The sequence below is a fragment of the Ranitomeya imitator genome, chromosome 6, assembly GCF_032444005.1.
Source record: "Ranitomeya imitator isolate aRanImi1 chromosome 6, aRanImi1.pri, whole genome shotgun sequence".
NCBI lineage: Eukaryota > Metazoa > Chordata > Amphibia > Anura > Dendrobatidae > Ranitomeya > Ranitomeya imitator.
This window is the reverse complement of record NC_091287.1, coordinates 340,339,272-340,367,018: the sequence shown is the minus strand read 5'-3', so window position 1 is coordinate 340,367,018 and position 27,747 is coordinate 340,339,272. Positions and strand designations below refer to the sequence as shown.

At 40.2% G+C, this 27,747-nt stretch overlaps 1 protein-coding gene across 2 annotated transcripts in view; it reads right to left on the bottom strand.

Annotated features, from left to right (window-relative positions):
- The window catches only part of CARMIL1 (capping protein regulator and myosin 1 linker 1), a 376,826-nt gene that overhangs the window by 155,854 nt on the left and 193,225 nt on the right, over positions 1-27,747 (bottom strand). For both annotated transcript variants that reach the window (XM_069730895.1, XM_069730896.1), the window contains exons 17-22: positions 18,682-18,751; positions 13,193-13,274; positions 11,534-11,633; positions 11,395-11,449; positions 847-1,019; positions 680-748 (exon numbers count right to left, since the gene is read on the bottom strand). In XM_069730895.1, coding sequence (XP_069586996.1) covers positions 680-748; positions 847-1,019; positions 11,395-11,449; positions 11,534-11,633; positions 13,193-13,274; positions 18,682-18,751 — 549 coding nt within the window. The remainder of the gene's footprint in view (positions 1-679; positions 749-846; positions 1,020-11,394; positions 11,450-11,533; positions 11,634-13,192; positions 13,275-18,681; positions 18,752-27,747) is intronic.

Sequence of the window (27,747 nt, the reverse complement as noted above, 5' to 3'; positions counted from 1 at the left end):
GAAGCTGGCACAACTCGATCGGCTCTGCTACATAGAAGTGATGCATAGATTGCTCCTATGTAGCTGAATTACTGCATTGCTATGGGCACCGACCACAGGGTGGCGCTCACAGCAATCTGGCTTCAACAACCATAGAGGTCTCAAGGAGACCTCTGGTTGTCATGCCAACACATAGCTAACCCCCAATGACATGACGGGGGTCAGCGATGCACGCATTTCCTGCCCGATGGCCGGAAGCGGTAGTTAAATTTCACTGTCAGCGTTTGACAGCAGCAGTTAACTAGTTAATATCGGCGGGTGGATTGCGATTCCACTCGCTGCTATTGCACGCACATGTCAGCTGTACAAAACAGCTGACATGTTGCGGCTTTGATGTGGGCTCAGAGCCGGAGCCCACATCAAAGGGGAGACACGACATGCGCAGTAACAGTACGGCGCATGTCGTGAAGGGTTTAATAATTCTTAATATTGACTAGTGTGGGAACAACATGACAAGACTTCTGCCAACCAGATTTTGGTGCCACTTTAGAAACAAGATTGTGAGATTTGTTGTGCTAGATCGGGAATCATCAATGATCATCAAATCTGGACTGCAGACTGATCTGCAAGATACCATAACAGTGAATAAATGCTGGCAGTAAATGTAGTAAACGTGTGGACGTAACACTATTGTACTTACTTTTCCAGGGCTACAGATATATCCTGGAATCCTTGGGCTGTGATGTTATTCTTGTCCCAGATCACCGTCCTGCCACAACCAAAAACACATTCATCAATATTGGGACCGCAGTGTATGGATTAGCAATCACCGGTTACTCACATATATCGTCTCCCCATCTCACTCACCGTAGCTTGGTGTTTATTTGCAATGCTTTGGCCAACATCTTGGCCCCCATGTCTCCCATGCCGTTGCCACTGATATCTACTTTGGTCAATGATGTATTGCTACCAAGGGCATTTATAATAATTGTCACATCTGTCTTCAGCTTAGAGTCTGCTAGAGACAATGACTGTAAGGGCTGCAGAGAAAAGACGTCATCATCAATAATGCATTGCACTTACATTTCTACAGTGAAAAATTCCCAGCGGACGTAGAGTGGATAAGAACGCTGAAAGAGGAGACCCTATAATAATTCCATGGTGACATTCTGCACATTTTACTATATTTCATATGCTCAGCATGTAACTTTATATGATAAATGTAAGATGCCAATAAATTCAGATACAGTAGAAACTGATAGCCATCGACCAGTGACAAACAGATTTTAGGGAAAATGGTTTTAAAACTATGGAAAACCAATGTCATTCTAGCTGTGAGTAAAGGCATGAAAACAGTATTAAACATCTTCAGAATTAAAATGGAATACTGGACCCCTGCTAATCAACTGAAATAGGATTTGGGGCTCATTGCCAAATGGGACATGAAAATACATGGAGGTGTAAAAGAATCTCAACATGCACTAGCCTAATTTATTTTTCGGATCAGGCGGCTCATCCATTGCATGCAACTGTTACATTAAAAAAACCACACAATTCGTATGACAACCATTTTTACGGATCCATTGCAATTGTCGCCACAAAAATCTTTCTCTTTGTAGAATGTTTTAATGATTTATGTATGAAAACAGATGGCATATCGCTTAAAAAAAACCAAAAAAAAACAACCATACGGGTGACACATGGAGAGCAGTACTGATAAAAAGTAATTGCTTTTTTCTGGATGAAAAACTGACAATTTTACATATGCTTATTTGAACCCGGCCTTAGGCATGGCTGCATGTACAATCAAGCTGCTGTCAGGTCCATTTGTTCTACTAGACAGCAGGGTACGGAGTATCTGATCTAAGCCCATCAAACATGATAGCTTATCTTATAAATAGGGATTAGTGTTTAAGTGCCAAAAGACGAGTTACAAGGGTTTTCCGGGTTTTAAAAAAAAACTCCTCTGCCCTGGCTGCTTTACTCACCCTTCCCGGTTGCAGTGCAGAGTCTTCGCCAATGCTCCCCGTGTTTATTGTCGTTTGCAGTGCTGATGTCAAATCAACAGCGCTGCAGCCAGTGATGGAGTTTAACGGCTCTTGGTAGCAAACAGCAAAGACGCAGACCTCAGTTATTGGCTGCTGCGCTATGGACCATTTGTCAGCTATCTTCATATCTCATCAAAGGATAATAAAAGAAGCGGCACTCACCAGTTTGCTGAAAAAAGTGTCTTTAATGCAGCCTTAATCCATGCTTACAGGCTATTCAGACACGTTGCAGGTGATTGTGAGGGTGCGGGGAGTGAAGGAGGACGACGGCCGTTTCGTGCAATCAGCACTTCGACGGGTCCATGTGGGGGTAAAATGATGTCATTTCCTTTTAAAGGCAATATGCGCATCAAGGTAAATTACTGACATACATGTTTTTTTTTTTTTTTTTTCTTCATACATTTGCCAAATACTTATAATTTAAACATTGTCAGTAAAAATACTCAAATGCTTGTTGCAACACTATATGAGATTTATAGAATTTTATAGAAATACGGCCATATCCAATTTGTCGTTTAAGCCCAATGGCCCCTGTGCGTTAGTTTTTATAATCCATTTTCCTTCTTCTCTTAGGAGGAGTTTGTTGTGATCACCTCCCTGAGGTGGATATTTAACTAACTTAAGGCCAGCGAATTGTAACAGTTCAGGGTTACTTTCGTGTTTCTGCTGCATGTGCGTAATAAATCTCGTGCATCCCTTTCCTGAGACTACAGAATTGTAGTGTTCTCGGAACCGTGCAAATAGGGGCCGTATGGTTTTCCCTATGTAATAAAAATTACAGGGACAAAATATTACGTACACAACGTACTTACTTTTACAAGTTATGAAGTCGGTAACTTTTTGTGTCATACCTCCAATTCTTAGAGGATTATCTAATTTGTGCAGATGGCAGAATTTACAGTTTTTACATCTGTAGTTCCCTTTAGGGGAATCTTTTTGTAGCCAATTATTATACGTTGGTAACAGTCTATTGTGGACCAGCAAGTCACTCAGATTTGTGGTGCGTTTGTATGCAAATTGCGGGTCGAGAGTGGTTAATTTCTGTAAATCTCTATCAGTTTGTAATATATGCCAGTTTTTTCTTACCTTACCGTAGTCTCAGGAAAGGGATGCATGAGATTTATTACGCACATGCAGCAGAAACACGAAAGTAACCCTGAACTGTTACAATTCGCTGGCCTTAAGTTAGTTAAATATCCACCCCAGGGAGGTGATCACAACAAACTCCTCCTAAGAGAAGAAGGAAAATGGATTATAAAAACTAACGCACAGGGGCCATTGGGCTTAAACGACAAATTGGATATGGCCGTATTTCTATAAAATTCTATAAATCTCATATAGTGTTGCAACAAGCATTTGAATATTTTTACTGACAATGTTTAAATTATAAGTATTTGGCAAATGTATGAAAAAAAAACAAAAAAAAAACATGTATGTCAGTAATTTAACTTGATGCGCATATTGCCTTTAAAAGGAAATGACATCATTTTACCCCCACATGGACCCGTCGAAGTGCTGATTGCACGAAACGGCCGTCGTCCTCCTTCACTCCCCGCACCCTCACAATCACCTGCAACGTGTCTGAATAGCCTGTAAGCATGGATTAAGGCTGCATTAAAGACACTTTTTTCAGCAAACTGGTGAGTGCCGCTTCTTTTACTATCCTTTGATGAGATATGAAGATTGCTGTTACTTATTGAGCAGAGCACCGTATCCAGTAGCTTTATCTGGAAAACGCAATTGGTACATATCGGTGAAATAAGCAAAGGGGCATAGAACCAGAAGGCGAGCCCTGGTGCTGTTCCAATCTCTATGTTTGTCATGCGGAAATATTTATTCACATTCAGGAACTGAGCACAGGAGCGCATTGTTCATAGCCCAAATTTACCATGGAAACACAAAGTGAAGATATCACCGACATGGAATCAAATACCATAGCGGAACCAGGTTTATTAGCAGGAAGAGAGGGTGCGGTGGAATTTTTTGCAAGTTGCAACATACGAGATGAATTGGAACTAATTAGCACAAGAACTCTTGAGACAAAAATTGGAGTGTTAGCAGAGAAAGAAACTAAATTATTTTGGATTATAAAATCGCTCAGATCATACGTGGAATGTAATCGTGTCCCGAGGGGCCTTCGGGTTTATAAAGAAATTTCGCAGTTTAAAGATGACCCTGACTTTCAACAAGAATGGGAACAAATCCATTTACAATGTTCCTTTAGTCTTTTAAAACTAGTCATAAAACAGAATGAAAAAGAATATATAGACATCTGTGACCAACTTGATAAATCAAAAAAAGAATTATCAACAAGAACAACTGAGGAACAAAATAAATCTTTTATGAAAAAATTGGAAAAGAAATTAATTGTGACACAAATGGATGTAAAAGAAAAAAAGAAAATGAAATTCCTCAGAGATAAAAATGACTACACTACGGGGCAAATTTTCAATTGGAATAAAAACAAGCAAAAAAGATTTTATGGGAAATACAATGCACCTTCTAAAAATAAAAACAAAAAGAAATTCTCAAGGGATGGGTGGATCACAGACTCTGACTCCAGCGGCATGGAAGAATTAAATGAAGAAAGTGTAACAGCGACCACTTCAACGCATATGGAAGTCCCTTTAGAAATAAAACACGGAGGGGAGGTCGCAAATATAAGAAAAAAACTAAAACAAGTATCGTGGAAGAAGTAGCACCTCCAGAAAATACTTTTCAAATCATAAATCTGTCCACAAGAGAACTGACAAATGATCAAAGACAGTTGCTTTCACGAGGTTTAAACTTCTGCATACCGCAGGATTTCAACGCCACTGACTTTAAAATTGATTTTTTTAAAAATCTAAGGAAATTGCACCTTCACAAGTATTATAACAACATAGAAGGAAAAAGAATAAACGTCCCACCCCTTCTTACTACAGAGGTCCCAGCATCGATAGGAAACCTAGGCTTTATAGCTTACCCTCCTGCCGATCCGCAAGATATTGAAGATGCAATTCTACTAATGAGCATTAATGAAGATAGAGATATGACAACAGCAGAGGACATTTCTCCGCAAGGCACAACTGAGCCTTTCAAAAAAGGAATTCAATCTACTTTTATGCCTCCCACACCACCAGGTAATGCGATAGACATATTCCAAAATGCGGTTCTGAAGGATGTAGAAGCAATCTTGTATCCTAAAACACCAAAAAATTTGTCAGCAGGAGAGCAAAGAGCATTATATGAAATGCAAAACTGGGATGATATTGTTATAAGAAGATCTGATAAGGGGGGAAATTTAGTCATTTAAATAAAAGTTATTATATTAGTGAAGGGCTATCTCAATTAAATGATACGGAAACTTATCAACCTTTGGACTTCAATCCAACAAATAAATATAAGGAGAAATTAAGAGCATTATTAAATAAGTACGGTATGTGGAGAAAGGCACTTTAAGAAAAAACAGGGCAGAAAAGCTTATACCGGATTTTCCCAATATACCCCACTGGTACACCATACCGAAAATTCATAAGTGCGCAGAAAGACCCCCTGGACGCCTTATAATTTCGGGCATAAATTCCATAACAGAACCACTGTCTCAATTTCTGGACTGGTTATTAAAACCATTATTAAAGAAAATACCTTCATTTGTAAAAGACAGTGGTGATTTCCTCTGTGCGTTGAAGGCGGTGGATTGGCAAATGAACTTTTCCCTTGCTACTATAGACGTAGTTAATCTGTATACAAGAATTCCACAGGAGTGGGGCATTAAGGCAACTGAGAAGATTCTCAGCAATACTGAAAAAGACCAAAACTTTATTTCGTTTATTATTGAAAGCCTATCTTTTGTATTGTCACACAACGCATTTAAATTTATCGATAAATTGTATGCGCAAAGAACTGGTACAGCGATGGGGACGCCCGTCGCATGCGTTTTTGCTAACCTTTTTCTTGCAGCGTTCGAAGAAAAATATATAACATGCATTGAGAACCCTTATTTGAAATTTATTCGATTGTATTTGCGCTTTGCCGATGACATCTTCATTATATGGGACGGCACAGAACAAGATTTTAATAACTTTGTAACTGCCCTAAATACAAATAATGACGAAAACATGCGTTTTACCTCATGTTTCAGTAAAAATTCGTTAGAATTTCTAGACGTAAAAATTAATATAGTGGAAGGTGCACTAAATACAACAGTATTTAGAAAACAGACAGCAACCAACAACATTCTGCACTTTGATAGTGCGCATCCCATTCATACGAAAAAAGGTATCCCCTATAGTCAAATGGTCAGATTGAGAAAAATAAACAATAACGATGAAATTTACAGACAACAGGTCGCAGAACTTAAAACTCGCTTTTCAAATAGGGGGTATCCACTAAATATCTTAGAACAGGCGGAAAAACGTGCTGAAAAATTAACCCAAGCTGAACTCTTGAAAAAACGCAAAAACATTCCCCCTTCACATGAAGAGGTAGCCATTAGGAAATTTACGTTCACCTTCACCCATAGCCCAATGGATAAGGCGATATATGCTGCGGTAAGAAAAAACTGGCATATATTACAAACTGATAGAGATTTACAGAAATTAACCACTCTCGACCCGCAATTTGCATACAAACGCACCACAAATCTGAGTGACTTGCTGGTCCACAATAGACTGTTACCAACGTATAATAATTGGCTACAAAAAGATTCCCCTAAAGGGAACTACAGATGTAAAAACTGTAAATTCTGCCATCTGCACAAATTAGATAATCCTCTAAGAATTGGAGGTATGACACAAAAAGTTACCGACTTCATAACTTGTAAAAGTAAGTACGTTGTGTACGTAATATTTTGTCCCTGTAATTTTTATTACATAGGGAAAACCATACGGCCCCTATTTGTACGGTTCCGAGAACACTACAATTCTGTAGTCTCAGGAAAGGGATGCACGAGATTTATTACGCACATGCAGCAGAAACACGAAAGTAACCCTGAACTGTTACAATTCGCTGGCCTTAAGTTAGTTAAATATCCACCTCAGGGAGGTGATCACAACAAACTCCTCCTAAGAGAAGAAGGAAAATGGATTATAAAAACTAACGCACAGGGGCCATTGGGCTTAAACGACAAATTGGATATGGCCGTATTTCTATAAAATTCTATAAATCTCATATAGTGTTGCAACAAGCATTTGAGTATTTTTACTGACAATGTTTAAATTATAAGTATTTGGCAAATGTATGAAGAAAAAAAAAAAAAAAACATGTATGTCAGTAATTTACCTTGATGCGCATATTGCCTTTAAAAGGAAATGACATCATTTTACCCCCACATGGACCCGTCGAAGTGCTGATTGCACGAAACGGCCGTCGTCCTCCTTCACTCCCCGCACCCTCACAATCACCTGCAACGTGTCTGAATAGCCTGTAAGCATGGATTAAGGCTGCATTAAAGACACTTTTTTCAGCAAACTGGTGAGTGCCGCTTCTTTTATTATCCTTTGATGAGATATGAAGATTGCTGTTACTTATTGAGCAGAGCACCGTATCCAGTAGCTTTATCTGGAAAACGCAATTGGTACATATCGGTGAAATAAGCAAAGGGGCATAGAACCAGAAGGCGAGCCCTGGTGCTGTTCCAATCTCTATGTTTGTCATTTGTCAGCTATGCAGACAATAATGGACATCAACGGATACTATGTGCTGGACAGGGTGAGGATCAAGTTGTTTTTTAAAAGTGCAGCCGATGAAAAATTTACAAAAACTGGTAAGCCCCCTATTAAGTTTAAAAGGTCATTAACGATAAAAGGAGGGCATTTAGCCCCTAAAATAAATAAAAATGCAGTCAATAAAAAAAGAGGCTATACACATTAGAAGAATGTCGAATTAACTTGACTATCTCAGACCAGCCAGCCACCTAATGTGCATGGGGTGCACCAACGACCCTTTTCCCAGTGAGAACGCACGCACGTGTATGGAGAGTTGGGTCAAGCAGACTGGTTGACAGCAAACTAGAGCTCAGTAGTCAGCCATCTAAGGTGTATGACCAGTTTAAGTCCTCTGTGTGTTCTGCTGAATTATTACAAAGATAATTCCAGCTGCACTCACGTGAGTCACCAATATGGGCAACATTTCAGGACCGGTCACCCAGTATATCCAGACTCCTGAACATGAACTCTGGAGAGATGATATTTTTATATTTTATTGAAGAAAAATCACCGAGAGTAATAAATCTTCTCTTGGTCATGAAGAGGCTTTAGATTTGGTTGGTAGCAATTATGGTGCCCTTTAGTCATTGTAGCCCCTTCACTTGGGTGCTTTCCTGTGACAACATTTCTATATGCAAATGTATGAGATCACACAAAACACACTAAGGAATACCCTGCTGAGAGAATATTTATAGAACGTGAACTATATAATTTATAACACTTCACATCATCAGGGTTCAGAGAAAAAAAAAAAAGAACAGACAACATACAGCCAAGCGTTAAATGCTTTAAATCTGCTTGTGACCCTCAAAAATGAAAGAAAGAAAACCGGCTCAAATGGCGAGTGTGCCAGAGGCTTTCTCCTCTGTTCTCGGTGATGAAAAGTAACGATGAAGTTATCCATTAAAACCAGGAATAAAGAGGATATTACTTGATGAAAGATGGGGCTTTGAAGAAAAAAAAAGCAGGGGAAGCTATAAAATCGAGACGCTCTCGGTGGGGAAAAGCAGGTTTTTAACTGAAACTTTCCGGCATGTTTAATCTCTCCAGCAGGTTAATCTGGAATATTGCATTTCTTTTAGAAACCTGCTTAAAGGAGCAGAATAGGACTCCAAGAAAAACAAATCTGGGAAAGAAATGAAAACAGGGACTCTATTGTTGTGGGAGTAAATGTGACATCATCTCCTTCAGAGGGTGAAATGTTGGAACCTCTATTAACCTGCATAGCAGAGAGGCTGCGATGTCAGATCTGTGACTGCATTACTTAGCTGGAGGAAAGCAGATCTGCCGCCTCATCCAATACATGGAGTTCAGATCTTGTCCCTTTCTTGTGAGAAGAAGCTATACTTGGCTACAAACCACTCTTTCCTACTGTCCTCAAAAGCAGGATGAGCCCTGAATGGTAGAACGTCCTGCGGCTGAGATTCAGATACTAGATGATAGAAGATGACCAGCAAACGTTATCTAATATATAATTGCCTAGAATACTACTTCCTGCAATTTGTGCCAACTTCCTGTCCGGAGCTAATGTCCGGAGATAAGTGACGTCAACAGTGTCCAGTGTCTGATTGGTCGCTCGCAGCAGGCGGCAACCAATCAGAAACGTGCCGTACTGTGACACACTCCGCCCGCCATTTTGGTGTGATTTTTGAATTTTTACCTCACAGCAAGTTTCTACTGCGTGGAGGCGGGCCCAGTGACGTTGCTCTTCAAGCTCCTGCCGAATTTCGTCAAAAAAATGATAATACCATTTACCAAAACTATATATATTTAGTTGTGAAGTGGTTCAGTGACATTTTCACACCAATTTTGAACTTTTGTTTGGTGTTTTCTCCATATACTGCCTATTATTCACTGACTGTTATACTGAGAGACTGCCGTTTATTAACCTCTTCTTTGCCACATTGGGTATATTGCTCTATTATTTGCCACATAAGGACATTGTCCATTATTGCCCAGCAATTTCTCTGCAATATAAACTGCCTATTTATTAATATCTGCATTCCTGCAAAGAACTATTGCCTATTATTAACTGGCTATTTTCCTACTACCTGACACTGCCTCTTATTAACCTGTTGTTTGCCACCACCACGCTGTCTTTCATCCCTCCCCTCATAAGCATGTTCATGGATCCTGTGTAACTGTACCTTAACCCTGCTGTTCTGTTCGGTCTGGGGAGACCTATTTTGAACTTTGGTATTTTTTGGGGTGTTCAAGATGCGGTTCTGAAACTTGTGGTTGATTGACTTAAATGAGGATGGGTCGGTCGGCCACGGGTTTCAGAGCCGCATCTTGAATATTTTAAAGAATATTGAAGTTCAAAGTCGGTCATTTTTGACCAACAGAACAGCAGGGTTAAATAACAAGAATTGTCAAGAGCTGGTGAGTGCAGCCATTTTTTGTTCTTTCTTACTATTATTTATTAATTGTATTATTCTTACATTTGAATAAATAAAGTATATATGGATTCTAGACTCCCGATTCTTTAGAATCGGGCTGCCATCTAGTTCAATATAATGCAATATGATATACTGTGTAATACGATAACTGAGATTGTGCAGTGGGGGGCTATTAGATTTCTAAACACTAAAGAACTTCAATAATACATAATGCAGCTCTTACATTATGTCTATAGAGGTCCATGCCTAGATCTGATCCGTAAAAACATCATCCTACTTCTAAACTTATTCATGCCGCAAAGTATATAAATGGCATATACGGTAACTTTGGTACATTTCCATTTATTTCTGAACATATTGTATAGTATATGAAAAAAATGAAGAGGTGCCAATAATGGTGAGCAGCACTGTATACACATACACACAAACACCCATATATATATATATATTTATATGTTAAACTCAAAAAACCAATTTAAAAAAGTACTGATGGCAGCTTCTCTTTAAAAGGGAACTTGTCAGCAGGCTATTACATATGGAAGTGGAGGTATGGCTGTATAGGTGCTTGTTCCACATTAAAAAAATATTTTTTAAGTGACCAATCAGCAATGATCGGCTTGGCTATTGCAGAAGGCATCTTTTATGCTCAGCAGTATATCCATCTGTGTAAAAGAAGTAAAGTGAACGGAACATGTCAATTTAACAAGAAGCCAGGTGCAAAAGAACAAGTTCAGATAATCACGTGACATAATACCCTGTAACTCGGAAACCATGCTCTTCAATAATGGTGCACTAGTCAGCATACCCAAAAGTGGATGCCCTGATCAAGGCTTTTTCTTAGTGCCCATGCAAAATAAAGTGCTCACACACAATAGTGGGGGAAAGTGAGAAGGTAAGCAGCCACAAAAAGCACAAAAATAAGTTGAATATAACTCCCAGGTTGGAAGGAAGGAATGTATACCACAAACAATGGAGTGAAAAAGAGGGAAATCTAGGGATCACTGTATTAATAATCATTTAATAGTACAAAGTGAGTCTACCAAAGCAATAATGATTTCAGGGCTGCGATTTGGCATCAGTTATGTGTTGCCGACAAAAAGGGATGGTCTTCATTAGATACAGTGTCTGTACTACGATTCTTAATCTGCCAGAACAGTCTTTGATGAAGAAGGAGCTTGGTTCACGCTGCATGGGAATGAGCAATACAGTTTGCTAACTGATGAGTCCATAGTACAACTGAGGTCTATGGGTCTTTGGGGTCTGTTTAAAGGCATAACTTACCGATTCTTCATCTTGTATCATATGAACCAAGTTATCCAGGACAGGAGTTAGATTTCTACGGAGGCAAATAAAGAAACACTGTACGTCTCTCAAATAATTATGTGGTGCGAAAGTACAGAGAAAAAGGAAAAATACTTACTTGGATTTCATGTTATTAAAATTCTTCCCCAATGCCAGGTGTCTTATTGATCTGTTCTTACTGAGCCAGACTACAAGAGTGGAGAGGTCAGACTCCAAACCTATGGAGAACAGAGTGTTGGATCAAAGTAAGACCTAAGACACATGTGTCTCTTCAATCGCCATGAAAATTATCACATCAAAAAGCCGATTTTAAGCGAGAATTGATTTTCCTTGTAAGAATATTAGTTCTTTTTTTAAAAAACAAAATTCACTTTTTAAAACATGTGAAATAAGTGAATACATAAGCTGAATTCAGCCGGAATTTCTTTGTGAGTATTTCTAAAGTAGCTACCTGTAACTATCAGTACTATTGGGAAATGACGACTTAACGGCAGTCATTACAGGGGTATTATCAGACAAGTAAGGCCTCATTCAGATGTCAGTTGAAATGCATAGGATGGACCGCTTTGCATTAGTGTTTTAGAGAAGGTTTACATCAGTTTTTACCATCAGTCTTTCGTCTATAAAGTTCTCTCAAACATATCCTGTCAATCGTGATGGTATCAGAGTGCTCAACCAGCAGACCTCACTGACGTTTTATCTGTGACTTGGATCGATATTGGTCATTTCCCCACGATTTGGAAATACACAGACAATAAAATGCCCGTAGACTGTAATAGTAGGTACGTGGTATGTGAAAAACACGAATAGAATTTGTGTGCAAAAAAACGACATCAGAATGAGTGCTAAGTGATGGCACATCTTTAGAAAAAATGTCAAAAGGAAAAATTGGGTGGTTTATTATGGAGTTTGCAATGATTTTTCTTTCTATACAAAATACACCAATCAGTTTTAAACAACATAAATCACTTAAAAGTATCCCCATCTTAGTGGATGATGGCTAGGAGATGACCTCACTTGATCATCACTGGGGTCCAACCTCTGAGAAACCCCACTGATCCCGAGAGTGAAGGGATCATAGGGCTGCCTCCATTAACACAGGCATTCCTGGCCACCCATTACAGCACAGATGCATTCATGAGAAAGTGGTCGGCTGCATTTCCCTGCACAGACTAGGTGGTCGACAGCGCTGCTGTGCAGGTAAAAGCTGTTACTTTAGTGCGGAGATCTTGTAACAGTTTTTTCCCTGCACAGCAGCGCTGTCGACCACCTAGTCTGTGCAGGGAAATGCTTCCTTCATTCTCAGGATCAGTGGGGGTTCCAGCGTTCAGACACTTATTGATCATTTGATGATGTTATAACCTATTGAGATGGGAATACTCCAAGTGATATTTTACATATTCGTATGATAGGTTGTTTTTTTGTTTTTCATTTTCTTTTTTCTATACAATAAACACAGATATAACAATAAACAACCCTATCTTTTCTCTTGTATTCGGAATAAACTTTATTTTATTTCTTTTTTTATACAGATTTCTCTCCAGTTGCCATGCAGGTAAATCTCTGTTTTTTAAACTACAGCTCAGATTCTTCACTATAAAGTAAGAGATTTACGAGTTGTGCGCTGTACTTTCATTTGGAAAGTGTTCCCATGACTATTCAGAGCTGCTGATGTGTAGCACCATCGTCTGACGTATAAGGTCACATTACAGCAAGTTATGAGATCCAATCGAGGAGATTCTGCCAGCGTAGATGGAATGTGCAGAATATCACTTACCATTATCGGATATATCCAAGCTGGTGATATTATGAATTTCCGCTATACAGCCTTCCAGAACTTGAGCTCCACCGGATCTTAACTAAGCGCAAAAGACGAAAAAAGGGCAGCTTAGACCTTAAATTATAGGTTTATACATCCTTTACTAAGGTATGACAGACCATTATTACTCAATAAAATCTATCAAAAAATATATCACAACAACCGTCATACTGAAGATGGCCAGTGTAAAAGAAAAAGCCGTCAGTTTGAGCAAAGCCCAATAAAAAATCTCATTTTATTGGTCTAGAATAATCTCAGCCACAATTACCAGATCACACACACTACTGATTTTGGAATGGCAATGAACAGTATTGTCCTAATTTTTACACAATAAAATGAATACTTTGCAGAAGACAAGATTCATATTAAAAGTCATTAACTCATAAAACACTACTTATTCCCATACCCAAGATAAATGTATAATGCTTGGCATAACAAGCGGGAGCGGTTCTATAAACCAGGTACTTTTGAGAATATTCATGCTCTGATAAGTATAATAAATGACTATCGGCTTCACAAAGAAATACATTTGTATGCAAGCAATGGACTCGGAAACCTAGGCCTCAATCAGTTATGCAGCACTGGCTCCGTACATGGAGGCTACAGAAAGTTCCGTACGAGTAAATTGTCAGTAGGACAGAATACAACAAAAACCTTATTTATACTTAACCGAAAGAGATTATTAGGTTTGTCTCAATACATACAGAACTATGCAATGTATGAAGAAAGCCTAGATAAGACACAGGAGATACTTACACAGTGACCAAGCTTAGGAAGCATACAGGGAAAGCAGATAGAGATAAGTACACAGCAGATATTGCATGCAGAAGAATATAAATGTAACAGTCATAATGAGGCTTTCACGACTAGGCACGCTGATGGGAATTAAGTCCATTATTTAATACTACCCTGCGCTAAGTTTTACTTTGAAGTCAGAAGTTAAAAATGCAGAAAAGAAAACCCTTCTTACACACTAAATCAGGAGTGTCAAACTCAAAGCTCATACAGGAGCCTGTCTTTCTGCATCCAGTGACTCAGTTTCTTTTACAGAGCAGTGTGGAGGTGTGCTCCAGGGTTCAAATTCTAAGATACGAGTGCTTCTTACAAAATTAGAATATCATCAAAATTTATTTCAGTACTTCAATATAAAAAGTGAAACTCATATTATGTAGAGTCATCACAAACAGAGTAATCTGTTTTTTCGGTTAATGTTGATGATTATGGCTTACAGCCAATGAAAACCCAAAAGTCATTATCTTAGTAAATTAGAATAGTTAACAAAAAACACCTGCAAAGGCTTCCCAAGTGTTTAAAAAGGTCCCTTAGTCTGTTTCAGTAGGTTTCACAATCATGGGGAAGACTGCTGACTTGACAGATGTCCAGAAGGCAGTCATTGAAACTCCACAAGGAGGATAAGCCACAAAAGGTCATTGATAAATAAGCTGGCTGTTCACAGAGTGCTGTATCCAAGCATATTAATAGAAAGTTGAGTGGAAGGGAAAAGTGTGGTAGAAAAAGGTGTACAAGCAACACGATAACTGCAGCCTTGAAAGGATTGTTAAAGGCCATTCAAAAAATTGGGGGAGATTCACAAAGACTGGACTGCTGCTGGAGTCATTGCATCAAGGGCCACCACACAGAGACAAGGGCTACAAGTGTCACATTCCTTGTGTCAAGCCACTCATGACCAATAGACAACACCAGAAGCATCTAACCTAGGCCAAGGAAAAAAAGAACTGGACTGTTGTTCAGTGGTCCAAGGTGTTGTTTTCAGATTAAAGTAAATTTTGCATTTAATTTGGAAATAAAGGTCCAAGAGTCTGGAGGAAGAGTGTAAAGGCACATAATCCAAGCTGCTTGAAGTCTAGTGTGAAGTTTCCACAATCAGTGATGATTTGGGGAGCCGTGTCATCTGTGGGGAAGGTCCACTGTGTCTTATCCAGACCAAAGTCAGAACAGCCATCTACCAGGATATTTTAGAGCAGAGGTGTCAAACTGCATTCCTCGAGGGCCGCAAACAGGTCATGTTTTCAGGATTTCCTTGTATTGCACAGATGGTAATTTAATCACCTGCACAGATAATGATTCCAGCACCTTGTGCAATGCTAGCGAAATCTTGAAAACACGCACGGTCTGAGACCTTCGAGGAATGCAGTTTGACACCTCTGTTTTAGAGCACTTCATGCTTCCCTGTCCATACTGCAATACCTGGTTTAAAAACAACATTATCACTGTGCTTGATTGGCCAGCAAAATCGTCTGACATTAACCCCATAGAGAATCTATGAGGTATTGTCAAGAGGAAAATGGGAGACACCAGACCCAACAATACAGATGAGCTGAAGGCTGCTATCAAAGCAGCCTAGGCTTCCATAACACCTCAGCATTGCCACAGGCTGATTGCCTCCATGCCACGCCGCATTGACGCAGTAATTGATGCAAAAGGAGCCCTGACCAAGTATTGAGTGAATTTACTGAACATACATTTCAGTAGGCCAACATTTCAGATTTTAAAATCATTTTTCAAGCTGGTGTTATAAAGTATTCTAATTTACTGAGATAATGACTTTTGGGTTTTCACTGGCTGTATGCCATAATCATCAACATTAATAGAAATAAACACTTGAAATAGATCTATCTGCTTGTAATGACTCCACATAATATATTAATTCACTTTTTGTAAGGAAGAACTGAAATAAATTAACTTTTTGATGATATTTAGTGATGAGCGAATATACCGTATATACTCGAGTATAAGCCGAGAATTTCAGCCCATTTTTTAGGCTGAAACTGCCCCTCTCTGCTTATACTCGAGTCATACCCAGGGGTCGGCAGGGGAGGGGGAGCGGCAGCAGTCTAATAATACTCACCTGCTCCTGGCACGGTGTCCCTGCACGTCTGTTGCCTGGCGCCGGCAGCTTCTTCCTGAAGTGAGCGGTCACATGGTATCGCTCATTACAGTAATGAATATGGACCCGACTCCACTCCCATAGGGGTGGAGCTGCATATTCATTACTGTAATGAGCAGTGCCATGTGCCCGCTCACTTCAGGAAGATGCTGCCGGCGCCAGGGAACAAACGTGCAGGGACACCGTGCCAGGAGCAGGTGAGTATAGCGCAGTGCGCGATATTCACCTGCTCCCCGTTCCACCGTCGGCGCCGCTGTGTCTTCTGCGTCCTCTGCCTGAACAGTCAGTGCAGAGGACGGGGAAGACACAGCGGCGGCCGTCGGTGGAACGGGAAAGGTGAGTATAGCAAGTGCCGGGGGCCTAAGAGGGGAGTATGTGATGGCCATGTACAGAATTATATGGGGCAAATATCTGTATGGAGCATCTTATGGGGCCATGTGCAGCATTATATGGGGCAAATATCTGTATGGAGCATCTTATGGCGCCATGTGCAGCATTATATGGGGCAAATATCTGTATGGAGCATCTTATGGGGCCATGTGCAGCATTATATGGGGCAAATATCTGTATGGAGCATCTTATGGGGCCATGTGCAGCATTATATGGGGCAAATATCTGTATGGAGCATCTTATGGGGCCATGTGCAGCATTATATGGGGCAAATATCTGTATGGAGCATCTTATGTTGCCATGTGCAGCATTATAAGGGGCAAATATCTGTATGGAGCATCTTATGGGGCCATGTGCAGTATTATATGGGGCAAATATCTCTATGGAGCATCTTATGGGGCCATAATCCGCATTTGTGGCGCACTGTATGGGGCAAATGTCTGTATGGAGCATCTTATGGGGTCATAATCAACATTTGTGCATTATATGGGGCATATTTTAATATGGAGCATCTTATGGAGCCCATCATGAACTGTATGGAGCATTATATGGGGCACCTGATTCAATATGGATATTCAAAAACACTTAACCTACTGATGTCTCAATTTTACTTTTATTGGTATCTATTTTTATTTTTTAAATTTACCAGTAGCTGCTGCATTCTCCATCCTAGGCTTATACTCGAGTCATTAAGTTTTCCCAGTTTTTTGTGGCAAAATTAGGGGGGTCGGCTTATACTCGGGTCGGCTTATACTTGAGTATATACGGTACTCGTTACTCGAGATTTCTAGAACACGCTCGGGGGTCCTCCGAGTATTTTTTAGTGCTCGGAGACTTCGTTTTTCTCACCTCAGCTGAATGATTTACATCTGTTAGCCAGCATAAGTACATGTAGGGATTCCCTAGCAAACAGATGTATTCAGCTGCGGCAAGTAAAACTAAATCTCCGAGCACTAAAAAAATACTTGGAGGACCCCTGAGCGTGCTCGGGAAATTTTGAGTAACGAGTATATTCGCTCATCACTAATGATATTCTAATTTTGTGAGAAGCACCTGTAGCTCCCATTCCTTATGCTGGCACCACCTCATCTACTAACTACTGGCTATGTTTTAGGTTGACACAGCCAGTGCATTGTGGGAAGGGAGGGGGAGGGGCAGCACTGGAAGCTAGGGTTATCTTGGAATCTGAGCAGACACAGCCAGCATTTAGTATAGGACAACGCCACCAGAACAAGGAGCAGGTGCCAAATCTGAAACTTAGTGGACACAGTCAGCCAGCATTTAAAGGGGATGGCAAAAGCATAGGAACCAGGTTCCATCTTTGAATATTTATATCAGAACAAAGGCAGCCAGTATTTAACAGACAGGTTAGCTCTTAGCCCTACTACCCAAAGGCAACTCTCTGAGCCCTACTACCCAAAGGCAGCTCTCTAAGCCCTACTACCCAAAGGCAACTCTCTGAGCCCTACAACCCAAAGACAGCTTTCTTAGCTTTACTATGCAAGTACAGCTCTCTTATAGCCCTACTACCCAGAGGCAGCTCTCATATTGCCTCTGGCCTCTCCATGCTTGTACCTTGCTGCACGGATGTCTACATGAGCCCTTACAATTACAAGTGACCCTTTAAAAGGCAACCATAATGTGGATGTGGCCCTTGGAGAAAATGAGTTTGACACCATCAAGTCAGTACAGGTAGTAGTACTGCTGTAGGGCCTCAGGAAAATATGGCATTGAGGCAATATAATAGCACTGGAAAAGTCTTTTAATCAACTAAACATTGTCATTTATTCATGTAGGTAACTGATCCAATGCCCTAAATGTAACACAATTATGTATTTCAGTGGATAATGACAGACCACTAATTTATGGCAGATTAAACAGAAATCAGTGGTGAGCAATTACACAATCCATTCCTTGGCATTCATGAATATGTTTTTTTTATATGAAGACGACCTCAGGTCCTCAAACAGTAGGATGATTATTAGAAAACCGTAACTAAACCAGAAAAAATACTAAACACTGGATACAATACTGAAGTGTAGATTTACATTTATAATTCACAAGATAATAAAGACAGTTACTGATCCATTTATGTGAAATTTGCATACAAAGAAATAATGGCGATTACACTGACATCGGGTTCTCTTACCTCACAGTTACTGAGATCCAGGGACACCTCCTTTAGGTTAAGGTTACATGCCAAGCCAAGTAACAGAGCTCTGTAATATAAAAGTCATCTAATGAGTTATGGAGCAGATATTATAGCATTAATATCTATGAAGCCACTTAACTCTCAGAACAGCTATGAATATAAAAATATGGTAGGCTGTCTACTGTGCGGCACTGCGAATGATGCACTAAAGCCAACATTGCACAGTGCAGACATATGGTGTTTTGGTGTTTCTTTACACTTGACTGAAGCTGATATATAAACTGTGAAATAATGATCTTCTATCACCACATGTAACATTTTGCACATTTAAAGATTGTCAGCCGTAGTCACTGTAACAATGATTATGTCTCATATTGTCAGATGTGACATTATCAATGTAATATCCATCTATCTAATGTCTACGCTAAATCTAATATCACAGCTTAATTGTCTATTTATTGCCGGCTAAGATGTTTTTTGGGGATTTCAGAAACCCCCTGCCCAAAACACATTATATATATATATATATATATATATATATATATATATATATATATATATATATATATATATATATATATTTTTTTTAATACATAAAACTGCTTTACTCACCAATTCCAGGTCCAGAGCCGGGTTTTCACTGTTGCTCCGGGGGTCTGACATCATGTCGACAGTGCTGAAGCCAATTGGTGATCTCAGATCAGCTCATGAGGTCTACTCGGGAAGCATTGCGGAGCTCACCGATTGGCTGCAGCAATGTCTACAAGATGTCAGCGCTACAGACAAGAAGCAGTGGCAGAGACTGAAAGCTGGACCCAGGGATGGTGAATAAAGCACAGTTTGTTTTGCTTCTTGTTTAAAAAAAAATCAAACAGTGCCTGGGAAAAGAGTTTTTCTGATATTGGAAAACTTCTGTAGTACCCCTCTCTCGCATCGTTCCGTTGTATATTTCTCACTCTCTCCCCTAAATAACGGCCTAAATACTTATCATTTGTGAACCCCTGCTGTCCTCTCTGTATACGTTTTTGCTTCCTCCCCTGCCCAGGAGCTGTGGTATGATCAGACCATGTTGCTGCGTGGTCAGACAAGGCCATTACATAGTACGTAACAGGGGCACATTTATAAGATTATCTCAGCACCGGAACATTTTATTTAACCCCTTTACCCCCAAGGGTGGTTTGCACGTTAATGACCGGGCCAATTTTTACAATTCTGACCCTTTATGAGGTTATAACTCTGGAACGCTTCAACGAATCCCAGTGATTCTGACAAAGTTTTCTCGTGACATATTGTACTTCATGATAGTGGTCAAATTTCTTTGATATTACCTGCGTTTATTTGTGAAAAAAACGGAAAATTGGCGAAAATTTTGAAAATTTCGCAATTTTCCAACTTTGAATTTTTATGCAATTAAATCACAGAGATATATCATACAAAATACTTAAGTAACATTTCCCACATGTCTACTTTACATCAGCACAATTTTGGAACCAAAATTTTTTTTTGTTAGGGAGTTATAAGGGTTAAAAGTTGACCAGCAATTTCTCATTTTTACAACACCATTTTTTTTTTAGGGACCACATCTCATTTGAAGTCATTTTGAGGGGTCTATATGATAGAAAATACCCAAGTATGACACCATTCTAAAAACTGCACCCCTCAAGGTTCTCAAAACCATATTCAAAAAGTTTATTAACCCTTCTGGTGCTTCACAGGAATTTTTGGAATGTTTAAATAAAAATGAACATTTAACTTTTTTTTACAAAAAATTTACTTCAGCTCCAATTTGTTTTATTTTACCAAGGGTAACAGGAGAAAATGGACACCAAAAGTTGTTGTACAATTTGTCCTGAGTACGCTGATACCCCATATGTGGGGGGTAAACCACTGTTTGGGCGCATGGGAGAGCTCGGAAGGGAAGGAGCGCCATTTGACTTTTCAATGCAAAATTGACAGGAATAGAGATGGGACGCCGTGTTGCGTTTGGAGACCAACTGCTGTGCCTAAACATTGACACCCCCCACAAGTGACACCATTTTGGAAAGTAGACCCCCTAAGGAACTTATCTAGAGGTGTGGTGAGCACTTTGACCCACCAAGTGCTTCACAGAAGTTTATAATGCAGAACCGTAAAAATATAAAATCATATTTTTTCACAAAAATTATCTTTTCGCCCCCAATTTTTTATTTTCCAAGGGTAAGAGAAGAAATTGGACCCCAAAAGTTGTTGTACAATTTGTCCTGAGTACGCTGATACCCCATATGTGGGGGTAAACCGCTGTTTAGGCGCATGGGAGAGCTCAGAAGGGAAGGAGCGCCGTTTGACTTTTCAATGCAAAATTGACAGGAATTGAGATGGGACGCCATGTTGCGTTTGGAGAGCCACTGATGTGCGTAAACATTGAAACCCCCCACAAGTGACACAATTTTGGAAAGTAGATCCTCTAAGGAAGGGGTGTCAAACTGCATTCCTCAAGGGCCTCAAACCATGCGTGTTTTCAAGATTTCCTTAGCATTGAACAAGGTGCTGGAATCATTCTCTGCAGGTGATTAAATTATCACCTGTGCAATGCAAGGAAATCCTGAAAAAATGACCTGTTTGCAGCCCTCGAGGAATGCAGTTTGACACCCCTGCCCTAAGGAACTTATCTAGAGGTGTGGTGAGCACTTTGACCCACCAAGGGCTTCACAGAAGTTTATAATGCAGAGCCGTAAAAATAAAACAAAATTTTTTTCCCACAAAAATTATTTTTTAGCCCCCAGTTTTGTATTTTCCCGAGGGTAACAGGAGAAATTAGACCCCAAAATTTGTTGTCCAATTTGTCCTGAGTGCGCTGATACCCCATATGTGGGGGGGAACCACCGTTTGGGCGGATTATTTTAGCGGATTAGCGGATCCTCTAGATTGTGGGTAGGGGGATCCCCTAGTGGCGGTCGGGTGTTACAGGGTACTTAGGGATAGCCATCGTGGAGCGGGGTTGCCAATACGCTCCCCCCCCTAGGGTGCCAACCCCCGCAGTTAGGCAGGTGTGAGTTCAGTGGACACACCAGGGACGCCTAGGACACCCCAATTCTTAAGCGGTTTTTGTTATGAGCATGGGTTTTTGTTTGTATTTAGTCAATTAGTGGTGAGAACCATGTGTGGGTTCTTTTAATCAATAAAATTTATGTAAATAAGGTAAAATTATGAGACTGGGAAAAAAAATGCCCAGGTTCAGGTCTCTGCAATTATCATGTCTCTTTAGGGTATAGACGGCTAAGCCTATACAGATGATAATGATGATAGATGTAGAGCATTTTATTATTATAGCACCATTTATTCCATGGCACTTTACATGTGAGGAGGGGTATACATAATATAAACAAGTAGAATAATATTAACAATACAGGTCACAACTGGTACAGGAGTAGAGAGGACACTGCCCGCGAGGGCTCACAAATTTGTGACTATATCCACTGACTCAAGGAAGGTCATGCACAGAGAGGAAGGATGATGGCTTGTGCCAGGTAAATACAATGGGCCTTACATTAGCTATTGGGATTTAAAGGGGTTGTTAAGGCAATAAGTTCCCCAGGGACTTGGGGTTCTAACAAATAAACTGATACTGACCTACTGGCACCCACTTGGATCAGCGCAGGCTGTCCTGGAATCGCACTCACACAGGAAGAGAAGACATCACCATTCCCCCAGCAGCTGGACCGCCACCGCCTGCAATTGGCTGCCGTGGGCAGATGACTTGAACATGTCATCAAAAAACCATCTGGTCATATTGAAAAGCTATCTAATCCTAACATATTGATGACCAATCCATAGGATAGATTAGTAGGTCAGTCAGACATCCCCTTTCACCTGCTACCATATTGTTTACATATAGAAACTGTGACCAGTGATAACTGCAAATATTTAATTGTGGGAATCTTTAATCCCTTAACCTCCAAGGGTGGTTTGCATGTTAATGACAGGGCCAATTTTTACAATTCTGACCACTGTCCCTTTATGAGGTTATTAACTCGAACGCTTGCATGGATGACGGTGATTCGGACATTGTTTTCTCGTGACATTTTGTACTTCATGTTAGTGGTAAAATTTCCTCGACATTACTATTGCTTTTATTCGTGAAAAACGGAAATTTGGCACAAATTACGCAACTTTCCAAATTTGAATTTTCATGCCCTTAAATCAGAGATATGTCACACAAAATACTTAAGTAACATTTCCCACATGTCTACTTTACATCAGCACAACTTTGGAACCAATTTTTTTTTCATTAGGGAGTTATAAGGGTTAAAACTAAACACCACAGTCTCCGAAAATACTGCAAGAGACCTACTGGAGCACGTATGGATCCAAAATACACCCAGAAAACAGTTAAATTTGGTGGTGCAAAGATCATGGTCTGGGGTTACATTCATTATGGGGGTGTGCAAAACATTTGCAAGGTGGAAGGCAATATCAATAGCCTAAAATATCAAGAGGTCTTAGCTACCTCTTATATTCCAAATCATAAAAGAGGTCAAATCTTGCAGCAGGATGGTGCTCCATCTCATAAATCCATCTCTACAACACAGTTCCTCCAGGCAAAAAAGATCAAGGTGCTCAAGGACTGGCCAGCCCAGTCACCAGACATGAACATCATTGAGCATGTTTGGGGTAGGATGAAAGAGGAAGCTTGGAAGATGAAACCAAAGAATCTAGATGAACTCTTGGAGGCATATAAGACTGCATTTCTTTGCTATTCCTGATGGCTTAATTAGTAAATTGTATGAATCATTGTTAAACCGCATGGATGCAGTCCTTCAAGCTCATGGAAGTCACAAAATATTAAATATGACTAATAGCGCAACAACGTCATTCACCAATGTTATGCAACATATATTTGTATTTTAAGTTAATTATTTGATTGAATATCACATTACTTTCTGTGGGCGACAAAACTTTTGTCTTGCCAAAATCTGACCATTCTGTGTCCATTAACTGATCAATATTTCTGCATTGATGCCAATTTATTTTCTTAACCTAATCCACATTTCAGAGGGTTTCAGCTTTCAAATAAATAATTTATACAACCAATGGATGAATTTAACGTCAGGTTATAAGCTTTTATTTACATAACATGGATAAGCGACATAAAATACACTCCCTGACAGAAGTTATTAACAAAAATCTATTTAGGATTCCTGTACCGACCCGGTCAAGTATTGTAGTACTACGTAATGTTTTGTCATTGATTTTTACATGTTTGCTTGATGTATCCATTTTAAGCTATGAAAAGTTTTTGAACATATTTGTCTTTAGTAAAAAGCAGAAATATTAAAGGGAATCTGTCAGATGGATAGCCCCCCCTAAGCCATCTGTATGGGCATGTAGGGCATAGAAAGCTGAATAAAATGATACCTTGATATCTTGGATCTGAGGTCTTATTTCAGAGAAATCCATGTTTTTCTTCTATGTAAATCAGCTGCTAAGATCTATGGGTTGGACAATGATCTCCCTGACAATATGCCTCCAGAGATTATTATTCTAAATGAAAGCGGAAGCTACCAGTGTGAGACAAGTAACCAACAGTAACTAACACAGAACAGTAGAACTGAACTTTTGTCTCCAAACAAACACATTTGCTGCAGCTCTCACAGCTCTGCTGTATTATAACACTATTGTAACATTGTAGGTCTGTGAGATGGAAGCTGAAGCACTGAGAGGAACCTACAGAAGTGTCAAGTATAATCGCACACAGCTCTGCAGTGAGATCATGACAGCAGGCTGTCGGCCATTACATGTCTCACACTGGTAAATCCCTTTTACTTAAAACTAGATGGTGGCCCGATTCTAACGCATCGGGTATTCTAGAATATGCATGTCCATGTAGTATATTGCCCAGCCACGTAGTATATTGCCCAGCAACGTAGTATACAGCACAGAGCCATGTAGTACAGACTTAAAATAAAAAATAAACATATACTCACCCTCTGTTGAAGTCCTGGCCCTGTGTGCGGTGCAAGCGGCAGCTTCCGGTCGCAGGGTTGGTATGGGCGCAGGACCTGTGATGACGTCGTGGTCACATGACCGTGACGTCATGGCAGGTCTTTCTTGCAGGACCTGTGATGATGTCGCGGTCACATGACCGTGACGTCATGGCAGGTCCTTGTCGCATACCATCCTTGCCACCGGAAACTGCCGCTTGCATGGAGCGGTCACCGTAGCGTCGCGAGGAGCGGGAAAGGCGCCGGAATGTGAGTATATGATGATTTTTTTTTTATTATTATTATTTTTAACATTAGATCTATTGAGGCTGCATAGGCAGCATCAATAGTAAAAAAGTTGGGGACACACAAGTTTAATAGCAGCGTTAATTGAGTGCGTTACACCGCGGCATAACACGGTCCATTAGCGCTGCCATTAACCCTGTGTGAGCGCTGACTGGAGGGGAGTGCGGAGCGGGCACTGACTGCGGAAAGGAAGGAGCGGCCATGTTGCCGCCGGACTGCACCCGTCGCTGATTGGTCGTGGCAATTGTCGTGGGCGTTTTGCCACGACCAATCAGCGACTTGGATTCCATGACAGACAGAGGCCGCGACCAATGAATATCCGTGACAGAAAGACAGACAGAGAGAAAGAAGTGACCCTTAGACAATTATATAGTAGATAATCTTGAAGCAGATTCTCATGCAGATCAGTGTCCAGCCCAAAGCCTTGAATAGCTTATTTGCATATAAAAAATGGTGGATATCTCTGGAATAAGACATCGGATCGCAGATATCAAGGTATCATATTATTTAGCTTCTTATGACCTACATGCCCATATAGACGGCTTAGGAGTAACGATCCTACTGACTGATTCACTTTATAGAGGGTTTGTTTTTTTTTTTTTTTTAAAGAAATGTTTTTGAACCAAGAGAAAAATCAACCTACCTCTTAGTCTGGTCTGCTAAAATATAATTTAAGCCACAGGCAAATTTGTCAGTTATTTCTCAATATTTCATATGGATTCTTTTGTGCTTTGGGTAAAAAGAACAATTAGTGCTAAACCGATTGTTGTAGTGAAGACCCCAAGATCCCCTGGGCAGGTTTTAATGGGAAGCATGTATAGCTGTAGAGTTTCTTTATACCAAAGTATGGAATATCTATGTGAATAATTGAGGGCACTAGAGATCAGGCTTGGCTTCTTGCAGCTGTGCTAATCTTTATAATTTCAATGGTCATTGTGCTCTGCAATTTCCACAGGGATATTATACTTATGCAAATAAGCCAAGTACAAATTTAATTATGTGTTAACATTTAATTGTGTCCAAAACATCTATGAGTATTATGCCATTTTGTTGTGCTGTTAAACAGGATTAAGACCAGGATGAAAAATACGCTTTTAAATTAGAATGGTTGTCAACAGAAAATGCTGATGTTCAGCTTAAATGTTTAATTCTAAAATTGTAATATCTGAACACATTCGTTTAGATAGCAAATAATGAAATAAAAGCTTTTTCCCAAATTAAAAAACAAACTGCTTTAAATTAGGTGATATTAAAAAATAAAGAATTAACAATTACATACCCACTGGCCCTGCAGTGAGTACATCCCTTGCATCAGTCACCTGAGCGCCGAGACCAGTATATAACAATGTCAGTCAGGTAACAGATGGACAAGACGTCACAACTGTGGGACCAGTTGGAATGACTGGAGAAGCAGTAAGGTGCCCAGGATGGTAGCTGTGGGCACAGCACCCTCCGGTTCCAGTTTCATCAACACAGTACATTTAAAGCATTCACTCATGCTCAGATCGGACTGTCCCTACTTTAACTCCTGTTAAACCTAGGGACTCCCCATTCGGCACCACAGTATTCCTGAGATCCACTACGTTTCCCTCATGCGGTTCTCTGTCTCGCTTCCTCGGTATGAAAGGGATTAAGGCACACTCACAGTGCCTAGTTTGGGCCGTAGGTCCTGGACGTTGCAGGAAAGTCAGCAGGAAATTTATTATGACCTCATTTTGCCAGAACGATATGTACTCCCCGTACCTTCCGACCCCTGCACCCTGAACTTGATCTGGACATGAACCTCACACGTACTATAACTCTTACCAACTGGCTAAACCTGAAAGTGATTCCCTTTTTTTTTTTTTACTTGTCCTAGCATCTCCCACTGTGGTCTGGACCAAACACTTAACTGTCTCTACACTGTCTGCCCCAGCAGTCTGATGCTGGGCAGATTTAAACTGTCACCTACTTGAAAGGGGTATTCCAATCTCCAAGATCCTATCCCACTATGTAGTAGGTGTAATAATATTATTATTATTATATTAGCATATACCTCTAAATCTGCTACACTCAACTCTGGTATATGGAAGGCATGGGATATACAGTGGGGCAAAAAAGTATTTAGTCAGTCAGCAATAGTGCAAGTTCCACCACTTAAAAAGATGAGAGGCGTCTGTAATTTACATCATAGGTAGACCTCAACTATGGGAGACAAACTGAGAAAAAAAAAATCCAGAAAATCACATTGTCTGTTTTTTTAACATTTTATTTGCATATTATGGTGGAAAATAAGTATTTGGTCAGAAACAAAATTTAATCTCAATACTTTGTAACATATCCTTTGTTGGCAATGACAGAGGTCAAACGTTTTCTGTAAGTCTTCACAAGGTTGCCACACACTGTTGTTGGTATGTCTGTCTGTCTGTCTGTCTGTCTGTCTGTCTGTCTGTCTGTCTGTCTGTCTGTCTGTCTGTCCTGGAAATCCCGGCTCTCTGATTGGTCGAGGCCGTCAGGCCTCGACCAATCAGAGACCGGCACAGCATCGACGTAGAAATCCCGCGTCTCTGATTGGTCGAGGCCGCCAGGCCTCGACCAATCAGCAACGGGCACAGCGACGATGATGTCATAAAGGACGTAGACATCCTGCGTCTGATTGGTCGAGGCCGCCAGGCCTCGACCAATCAGCAACGGGCACAGCGACGATGATGTCATAATGGTTGCCATGGCGATGATGATGTCATAAAGGTTGCCTCGACCAATCAGCGACGGGCACAGTCTGCCGCGAATTCTGGAATCATCATTGTCCATATACTAC